This window comes from Symphalangus syndactylus, chromosome 13 (genome assembly GCF_028878055.3).
Source record: "Symphalangus syndactylus isolate Jambi chromosome 13, NHGRI_mSymSyn1-v2.1_pri, whole genome shotgun sequence".
NCBI classification, from domain to species: Eukaryota; Metazoa; Chordata; class Mammalia; order Primates; family Hylobatidae; genus Symphalangus; species Symphalangus syndactylus.
The window spans coordinates 23,898,566-23,908,545 of NC_072435.2; the positions used below are offsets into that span (position 1 = coordinate 23,898,566).

Genomic DNA, 9,980 nt, shown 5'->3' on the forward strand with positions numbered 1-9,980 from the left:
CCCATATTTATGGCATACATTGCACATAAAATGTTAAGTATTTACTGGACAAGGAAGGAAAAATCTCCAAATCTTTCTAAAAGGCTATCTTATACATTTTATTCCCAGACACGATTGTTATTTAGTGTGCGCTTAACAATAAAAAGATATTATGAGAAAACCTCAATATTGCTCAAACTATATAAAATCTTCAGTCATTTTGTACGATATGTATTTGAGTTCATGATGTACTAAGAAATATTTTGCTATATGGGTGTTTGTGTTTTATATTGTTTGGATAATTATTTTCCTTTTTAAAGGCACATGAAGAATTCCGTTTCCATTTTATGAAATAGGAGCCCTGAGGAGATTGCCGTGGAACCAGCAAGGAATTTCTGGCAGAGGAAAGTAGACAGCAGTAGTGGGAAAAATCACTGTACGAAAAACCGAGGAAGAAGGAATGAGGGCTCCCGGATGGGGTGAAGACCCACATGCAGAGTGTCTCCGAGCCCCGAGAGTGGAGCAGTGTGTTCAGGCCTCTGAGCCTGTGGAACGAATCTCCTCTGAGATGTGAGTCTATGGAATGTGTGTTCTAAGACCTGCCTTTTCTCAGTATAATCCAGCAAAAGCCCATGGGCGAGGACCCAGTTTTATTTTAGGGAATGTGGGGACAGTATATTTTCTATTCGTATTTATGCAAATTTCATAGTGCTGGTCAGTCATGTAGAAGGCGGAGGTCAGTGTGTTCGCAGGATTCGTACCCGAGAGTCAGGAGAAACACGTGGGGGTCCATGGGAAAGGCTGGTGGCCAGGTATGGCGGGAAGGTAATCAGCGACAGACGCCAGAATCTCCTGCTTGATCTTGCCGAAATCTGGCTCAAATGTTTGGCCTGGCACAACCAAACTAGAACTTGGAAGACGCTGTATAGGTAAAACATAATATTGAAATCATTCACATTCTGTTAAGGCTTTGAAAATGTCCTTAATAAGATTTCTTTATTCTAGAGGGTAGATGGTGAATGATAAGATTTATTCTAGAGGGTAGATGATGAATGATAAGATTTCTTTATTCTAGAGGGTAGATGGCAATGATAAGATTTCTTTATTCTAGAAGGTAGATGGCAAATGATAAGATTTCTTTATTCTAGAGGGTAGATAGTGAATGATAAGATTTCTTTATTCTAGAGGGTAGATGGTAAATAGCTGCTCCCTTTGTCCTAGAAAGTTCAGGACTATTTGATCCCTCCTCATGTTTCTCAGGATCCTCCCTCCAAACATTCTATCCTATGCAGCAGGGTTTTACATCCTTCAAACACAACAGTGGTCTTGGACCTAGACATGTTGAACTCTTTAATGCTAGGACTCACGTCCTCTTGCTGTTTGGGACAATTCAGAAAAGAATCAGCCCCAATCATTTTGCATAGCTCTGTCTGACTGTCATAGGTGAGTAGAAAGAAACAGCTCAACTGCTTGTCGAGATTCATCGACCTGAGGTCTTGTCTGCAGCTGGATTTCTATCCTCCTTCCCTGATTTTCCTTTTGTGGATCACCAACACACTGCAAATGCCTATCATTGCTTTTGACATGGTGTACTTTGGTTCTGCCTGGAAAGGCAGGAAGTCACGAAGTGAGAAGCTCACAGGTCAAAGGCAGATTGAAATGTTTTCAGCCAGAATAGGCAAATCCGTAGAGACAGAAAGCACACTCGTGGTTAGCAGGTGCTGGAGGGAAGAGGGAATGGGGAGTGGCTGCTGAATGGGTGTAGGGTGACGACAATGTGTGGAACAGGATGGCAGTGATGGTTACACAATGATCTGAGGAGAAGATACACAGGTAGCATCTGAGAAGGAGGGAAGGGTTCCTAGGGTTCAGAGAGAGTGTCAGGGCATCAGGGTGGATTTGTCTTTTCCTGGTGGAAATCCGATACTCTCCCATTGATTTAGTTACTGAAGCATGTTTGGAACTCTGAACTGAAGAGATGGAGGCTCAGTAAAGCACACCAGGGAGTGTGGCAATGAGGAATAAGGAAGACTGTGTTACACGCCACGGGCCACAGCACACAGGTGTGCAGAGGTGTGGACCCAATGCTGCCATGTGAGATGTAGCCTCATGTCTGGGGGTGGGAAAAGAAGAGGATCCAACCAACGGAAGTCAACATTAATAGAGAGGAAAGGCATCACATGTTAATGGTCCTCCATGGGTCACTCCAGAAAATGTCTCTGCAATCCAACACTGATTCCTCCCTCTAAAAACGATTGGCAGACAGTCCAGATAGCGTCGGCCCTAAATTGTCTCCCGGAACCTCGTGGCATCATCGGATCTGTTCCCGAGGCTCCACCACTCTGAAGGGTACATTCTTCTCTCTCCTGTTCACCTCCCGGCTGCATCTTGGGGGCTTCTCTGGCTGTGCCGAGCCTCAAACAGCAGAATCCCGAAGACCACCAGGACCAAGCCAGCCACGCCCATGCGGGTGAGATTCTCCACTGTGTAATCCTGGGGGTGTGAGGCTGGGGATGGTGGGCAAAGAGGTCACAGAGGTCAGGGCAGATCAATATCACCCAGGACCTCGGGATGTCCACCCAGAGCACCTCCTTACCCTCGACAGGACCCAACCCTCGTGCCCAGCGCCGTAAACGAGAGCATCTCCTCACTCACCCGTCTTGTTTTGTGATGGGCTGAGGGTGTTAGCTGCTCCTGAGAATAAAAACAGAGGGGAAGAGCCCTGAGCCAGCCTCTCCCCTGGGCTCCGCACTCTTATCTTCCCCTGTGTCTCCTGACATGAGTTCTAGGGAGTTCCTCAATAACCCCTTCCTGTGTAGCAGGGTTCCCTCCAGTCTCCTTATTATTTCAGATTTCTTGTGTTCTGCACATCCAGAGGTTGTTCCTGAGGCATTTGGGGAGGGCGTTTTCCTGCACTCTGGGAGTTCAGGATCTGCAAGGGAATACAGAAGTCACTGAGCCCTGTGCGCTGTCTGTGCAGCCAGGGACACAGGAGCACATAAGCCAATTCTCCTGGAGACGAGAGTTTCACTTATCCACCAGCTGAGGACCCAGGCTCCATGCATGAGAGGTTGGTCCTCAGGGGCTCCCCAGTGTCAGAAGCACAAAGGGGTGAAAGTCTGGGGGTGCTTCTGCTTCACACAGCCTCAGCCAGGTCACCTGGGGTTTCATCTTCCATTTAATCTCTAGTTAACTAATTCCTCATATAGGCAGTAACACCTAGGATGAGATACAGGTGCCCACGTTCACACACACATACAAATATATATATGCTAAATGGAGGTGTCACTCAAGGTTCATAAATCAGTGTTTGTTTTTATGAAGTGTGAATCTAGGTGAATCTAGATCAGGAACAAACACGTAAACACCTACCACATCAAATATATTAAGCATATGCATGAACATACATCAAATGAATTTGGATATACTTCCACACATATTCAAATGTATCTTACATAACCGCACATAAATGTGTATATATGTAAAGCTTCAGATATTTATTTAAGATGTAGTTGCATACATATTGGCATTTAAAGTGAGAAATATTGGCACATAATTTAGAAATAAAGAAGTAAAATTTCCCATTGTCTTACGGTTTATACAAGTTGTATTAGTAAATTGGAGGAGATCCATTGAAAAGCAGTTAGAACAGAGCAATTTAGTAGTGAGTCAGCATGAAATACAATGAATATACTCAAAGCAGTAGCTTTCTCATGGATAGTTATCTCTTATTTTAAAAATGTAAAGGAATGAAATACTTCACTTATAAACCGTTAAAGGTGTTGAAGAATTCTTTAAATTAGAATGAATGTAATTTTTTAAAATGTCCACCCAGGACATCCAGCTCCCCTTGACAGGACCTGACCCTCTGTGCCCAGCGTCATCACCGCAAGCATCTCCTCACTCACCAGCCTTGGAGTCGGACTTGTTTTGTGGTGGGGTGAAGGTCTCAGCTGCTCCTGAGAATCAAAACAGAGAAGAGACATATTCAGATGTAACTTATATAACAAATTCTATATAAGGTTATGTATAACTTATATCACCTCCCTGTCAAGGAGAGGTGGGAGTCCTGGGTAGACATTTAAAAAATTATATTCAGGCCAGTCACAGTGGCTCATGCCTGTAATCCCAGCATTTTGGGAGGCTGAGGCGGGCGGATCACGAGGTCAGGAGTTCAAGACCAGCCTGGCCAACATGGTGAAACCCCGTCTCTACTAAAAATACAAAAATTAGCTAGGTGTGGTGGCAGGTGCCTGTAATCCTAGCTACTTGGGAGGTTGAGGCAGGAGAAGTGCTTGAAACCGGAAGATGGAGGTTGCAGTGAGCCAAGATCGTACCACTGCACTCCAGACTGGGCAACAAGAGCAAAACTCCACCTCAAAAAAAAGTTTTTAATTATATTCATTCTAATTTAAAGAATTATTCAACACCTTTAACAATTTATAAGTGAAGTATTTGATTCCTTTACATTTTTTAAAACAAGAGATAAGTACCCATGAGAAAGCTACTGGTTTGGGTATATTCATTGTATTTCATATTAACCCACTACCAAATTGCCCCCTTCTAATTTAAATCTAAATTAACAATTTAAAGCACTTTTTTCATATAAAAGATGTTTAGTTAGATGTTAGAATCATCCAGTGATTGGACAAGATTGGACATGAACCCACCCAGGCCCAGGGCTGAGCTGCACTGTAGCCCCTGCTGACCTCCCGCGGGTTTCCCATGCCACAGGGAGCCGCCCGGTCAGTTTCCCTCGGGCCGTTGTGCTTTGAAACATCCAAACACTTCTGAACTCCATTAAGGAAACCTCCATTTTTAACATGTACAGGAGGAAGACTTGAGGTTAATGAAAAATGGATGTCTACATTGCATATATAAATTAAATCAAGGCCCAATGAAAGGTGAAGTAAAATTAAATATTTTTAAATAATAGGTTCATATAATTGAAATAAAAAATATAACTTTATATATTGAAGTATTGCTTGAAAAGTTTTAGTAAAGGAGAGAGCAACAATGGACAAAGGCATACAGAAAATACAGAGTAGAAATGAGTGACATACGAGACGCGCTGTGAATAATTCCCAAACTCGTCCAGGGAGCAGGTGCATGGTCCCTCCTTATCCTCAGGATGCCCTAAGCACAGAGCCTTGGTGGGATCTGACGGTGATGAGGGTTGAGTCCACCGCAAACGTGCTCCTTTAGAGAGAAGCACCCCAGCTGTGGGTGCCGCTCACAGAGCCTCTCCTGTGCTCACCTGGTGGGCTCAGGCTCAGGGCACCCCTGAGACTGAGGGGCCGTGCACTTGCTCGCTGGCAAGTTAGGGAATTATTCACAGCACATATTGTGTATCACTCATTTCTACTCGGGGTGGACTTCACCCTCATCACAGTCAGATCCCACCAAGGCCTCCTCTCCTGTCTTGAGATGGCCCAGGGACTCTACAGGTGTGGGTGAGGGGCTCATCCTCAGGGGCTCTTGGAAATGAGAAATGAGAGCTGCCAAGGGACTGTCCGTCTGTCCTCTTTCCAACTCGCCCGCCTCTGTTCCTTCTCCATCAGCACCAGCATCTTCCACGTGTGCAAGTCAGGCTAGACCCCAAATCCTGCTGACCCAGCCTGTTCTCCTTCCTCTACTCATCACACTTCCTTCAGGACAAGGTTGGGGTGTGGGGGTCCTGCAGAGCTGTGCCAGGTGTTGCTTTTGGTAGAAAATTGGAGAGATTTTGTTTTGTACATGAGAGAGCGGAGAGTTTCAACCAGGGGTGATGTCTCCTGGGAATCCTGCTGGGGGAGGGGGAAAGACCTCGCTGCTCCACTCATCAATGCTGAACCTCAGACAGCTCCCTCCCCTCTGAACACCACGGAGGGAACACCTGCCCCATCCCTGGAGCCCCAGGAAGCCACGCGGACTACACCCTTACTGTCCACTCTCCCCTCTGCTTCCCTGGAAATCAGACCCTGAATATTGGAGACAGCATTGACACAAGCCTAGAAACTTCTCTATGGTGGGAGTGACTGGGTTTTTGTCACCCATGGGGTCAGGACTTAGAGGTTGGGATCCCCAGAGGCTCTGATTCTGAGGTGGAGACATCAGGAGGGGAGCGGGTGGGGCCTCCGTCTTCCACCCTTAGTCTAATCTCATCTCCTCTGAGGTTCACCCCCGTCTCCTCCCAGCCCTCCCTGTTCTTTACCCTACTGAGACTACCAGGGTGGGAGCCAGGGGTGGGAGGTCCCATCTATTTCCACCCTCTCATGGGCTCGACCCTCCCCTGCAGACCCTCCCCCTTCACACCCCTCTTTTCTTTTCTTTTCCTTTTTTTTTTTTTTGAGACGGAGTCTCCCTCTGTCGCCAGGCTGGAGTGCAGTGGTGGGATCTCGGCTCACTGCAAGCTCCGCCTCCCGGATTCAAGCGATTCTCATGCCTCAGCCTCCCGAGTACCTGGGACTACAGGTGCCTGCCACCATGCCAAGCTAATTTTTTCTATTTTTTAGTGGAGACCGGATTTCACCGTGTTAGCCAGGATGGTCTCCATCTCCTGACCTCATGATCCGCCCGCCTCGGCCTCCCAAAGTGCTGGGATTACAGGCGTCAGACACTGCGCCCAGCCAACTCCCCTCTTTTCTTGGTGTCCAGAGCTCTCCTTGGGGGCAGGGCCTGGGCTGAGCCTTTGAGCTCAGAGAGGACAGGGTCGGTGCCCTCACCTGAGACCACGAGCTCCAGGGGCTCACTGGGGTGAGTCAGCAGGTGGGGGTCGGAGCTGAGTGAGCCGTAGCACCTGTAGGTCCCTGCATGGACTGAGGTCACAGGACCCACGGGGAATTCAGCCTGGTGCTTATGAGATTGGTGCTTTGATTTTAGACGCAGCAGCGGATCAGCTGCCCCCTCCTTGGTCAGAAGGAAAGTGTCCATCCATCCCTGTGACTGACACAGCAGGGTGACATTCTCTCCTGAGGCCACTGTGGGGCCCGGCTGCACCGAGAGGGAGGGTCTGGCACGGATCTGTCCTGGAGAGAAGAAGGATGGGTGAGGGGCTGCCCCACCTTGTTCTGAGCTGAGACCCCCCCAGGCCTCTCTCTGGGACCCTCAGTCTCTGTCTCTGTTTTCTCTGAGTCTCCCCTCCCCGCCCATCCCCTGTCTCTGTCTGTCTCTCCCTCCCTTGGGACCTCACCCCTCATCCCGGCCATCACCACCTGGGCTCCCCCGGCAGGGCCTGTGCAGAGCCTGGGTCCCTGACTGAACCCGCTGGGCTCCTCACCTGTGATCAGGATGTCCAGGGGGTCACTGGGGGCCGACCACTCGGAGGAGACGTTGTGTGCACCGGAGCATCTGTACTGGCCCCCATAAGAGCGGCTCACAGGGCCCAGGGTGAAGTTGGCCTGGGAGAGCCCAGCCTGGGGCTGCCGGCCAAGGAACTGGAGGAAGTCACGTTCTCCCTCCTTATACAGAACAAATCTGTCGTAGCCGACATCAGAGCCACACTGGAGGGTCAGGCTCTCCCCAAGGGCCACGACAGGGCCTGGCTTAACTGAGAGCGATGGCTTCTTAGAAACCCCTGGGAAAAGGTGGTCATGGTTTCCAGGAGCCGACCCTCAGGCTTCCCCACAAACCCTCCCTCTCCCCCGGGGCCTCACCACTGCTGATCTTCCTGTGTCTCTGGCCCCAGGAGCCCTGAGCCCTCTCGCCCCAACATCATCCCACCTGGAGCTGCCGTGAGACGCGGCTCCTCCCCACCTGCCTGGAGACTCAGGGAACTCAGGGAACTCCAGGCAATGCTGCGAATGTCTCACATGGGACCAGGAGCTCCAGGAGATCACTGGGTAAAGACCACACATAGGGAGAGCGCGAGTCATAACCATAGCACCTGTACGACCACCTGCGACTCGGGCTCACGGGGCCCACGGAGAAGACGGCCCAGGACCACCCACGGGCATGGGAATGGGAGTTCAGCCGTTGTAGGTGTTCATCTTCTCCTTCCTTACACAGAATGAAGCCGTCAAATGCCACCTGTGAGCCACACTGCAGGGTCACGTTACCTCCTGAGGCCACCACAGGGCTGGGCAGGGCTGAGAGGGTGGGTTTGCTGTGGGATCCTAGGAGAGAAGGAGGCACTGTGTTAAATGGGGCTCCCACCTCCCACATCACCCCAGGGCTGGGCTGTGAGAGGGAGACGCCCCTGAGAGCCGACCCCCTTCCTGAGGGCAGAGCCTGGGGCTGGGACTCCTGAGTGTCCTCTCACCTGTCACCACCAGCTCCAGGGGGTCACTGGGCTCTGATGAGTGATTGTGGCTGTAGTACTGACAGCGATACCGCCCTGCGTGTTCCAAGTTGATGGATGGGATGGGGAACTGGCCCTTCTTCCCAGGCTCTTGTATCCATCTAACCCAGGATGCTGATTTGTTTTCCCTGTATAGATGGTACTCCTCAGCCTGAAGGCTCCCCTGACACCTGAGGGTCACGGGACTCCCCTGGGTGATCACAGAGCCTGGCTCAGCCCAGAGGGTGGGCTTGGGGAGGGTCCCTGGAAGGAAATCAGAGGTCGGATTCTAAGTCATTTCCCACCCAATAGATCTCAGCTCTCAGCCGCAGGACCCTCCAGACCCCTCCATCAGTCAGCCCAGAACTGCTATTTCCCATCCCCAGCTGCACGGAGGTGGCCCCTTGTCCCCAGTGAGGAGGAGGGACCTGGGAGAGCTGGGGACAGACTCACCTGCCTGCACGTGGGTCCTGGGGCCCAGACTCAGCCCTGGAAGAGAGTTCCCTGTGAGGGATTCGCCCCTGAAGCCTGAGCAGGCCCTCCCCTCCCTGGGATCTTTGTGAGCCCCTGGGGTCTCCTTAGGGACCAGAGTTTGGCTGTGGGGTGAGGTCCCTCCTAGGTTAGAATCTCCCTCCCTCTTCAAATCTCACCGAGACAGATCAGGACCATGAGGATGGGGGTCATGGCGTCCCCTCCCACTGTCCTGTTCTGCAGATGGATGAGCCCTCGGTGCTGGCAGGACAGAGAGACACACAGGGTGTGGACAATTGGGGGCTGGGTCCTTCTTGTAATGGGGTGTTGTCATCTGTAGCCACACAGGAAGTGGAACTGCCCTCCCCAGGAGCCTGACTCTCATACCTTTAGGGCTGAGGTGAGGGCAGGCACCAGGCCCTCTGCAGACATTTCAGACAGTAATGGGCCCTTTCCTGACCCCCAGCCACTGTCTGTCTCGTTTGTTTTCATCCCACTGAGAGCTGGGATGTAGCAGCAAATAAAACTGGTGCCTCCTGTGTCTGTCCTTCCTGATGAGGGTAGCGGAGGCTTCTCCTTCCTTCTCACAGTCTCCCCCAAGGTCTCCCTCCCCACTTCAGCCGTCCATCAGCTCAGCGTTGTGGGGTCCTTACCATGGCAGTCATCTCTCCAGCCCTGGAGATGCTTCAGGGGAGACGCAGGTCCATGCTGCAGGCAGGCTCAGATCAGCAGAGACGCACCTGACACCTGCCTGTGCTGTCCAGGCTGAGCTGCGTGTGGCAGTGAGCACAGAGGAGTAATGCAGGATCCACCGTGGTGGCTCAAGCCTGGAATCCCAGCACTTCAGGAGGCTGAGGCGGGAGGATGGCTTGAGGCCAGGAGCTTCAGATAGTCCTGGGCAACATAGCAAGACCTTGTCTCCATAAAAAAAGCAAAAAATTAGCCAGGCATGGCAGCTCACATCTCTAGTCCCAGCTACTCAGGAGGCTGAGGTGGGAGGATCACTTGGGCCTGGGAGGCGGAGGCTGCAGGGAGCTATGATCACCCCTTGGCATTCCAGCCTTGGTGACAGAGTGAGACCCTGTCTCAAAAGGGGAAATGCAGGGAATAAATATAATAAAACATACTTGTTCTGTTTCGAGAGTGTGTGTTTCCTTCCTACCAAACAGTCCCTCTCCTGCACTTCCCCTTTTTTCTTTGTTGCAACATCACCCACCCCCAACCCTGGGAATGAGCCTCTGAGTCGGTCCCGCCTCCTCAGTGCCCCTTGTGT

General features: G+C 50.8%; 1 protein-coding gene across 3 annotated transcripts; it reads right to left on the reverse strand.

Annotated features, from left to right (window-relative positions):
• Positions 1 to 208: 208 nt before the first annotated feature.
• LOC129460699 (leukocyte immunoglobulin-like receptor subfamily A member 2) lies at positions 209 to 9,625 on the reverse strand. 3 transcript variants are annotated; one of them, XM_063615456.1, is made up of 10 exons: positions 9,361 to 9,625; positions 8,887 to 8,968; positions 8,690 to 8,740; positions 8,219 to 8,500; positions 7,770 to 8,072; positions 7,238 to 7,534; positions 6,684 to 6,986; positions 3,888 to 3,938; positions 2,635 to 2,673; positions 209 to 2,486 (listed from the first exon to the last, which is right to left on the reverse strand). In XM_063615456.1, the coding sequence occupies exons 1-10, from the start codon at positions 9,370 to 9,372 to the stop codon at positions 2,350 to 2,352; spliced, it is 1,557 nt and encodes a 518-aa protein (XP_063471526.1). In that variant the 5' UTR covers positions 9,373 to 9,625; the 3' UTR covers positions 209 to 2,349. The 3 variants fall into 3 exon arrangements, with proteins under 3 accessions (XP_063471526.1, XP_055094923.1, XP_063471527.1); XM_055238948.2 differs by having other exon boundaries at positions 8,690 to 8,725; positions 9,361 to 9,511; XM_063615457.1 differs by lacking the exons at positions 209 to 2,486; positions 2,635 to 2,673; positions 3,888 to 3,938 and adding an exon at positions 5,412 to 5,765.
• Positions 9,626 to 9,980: the final 355 nt, after the last annotated feature.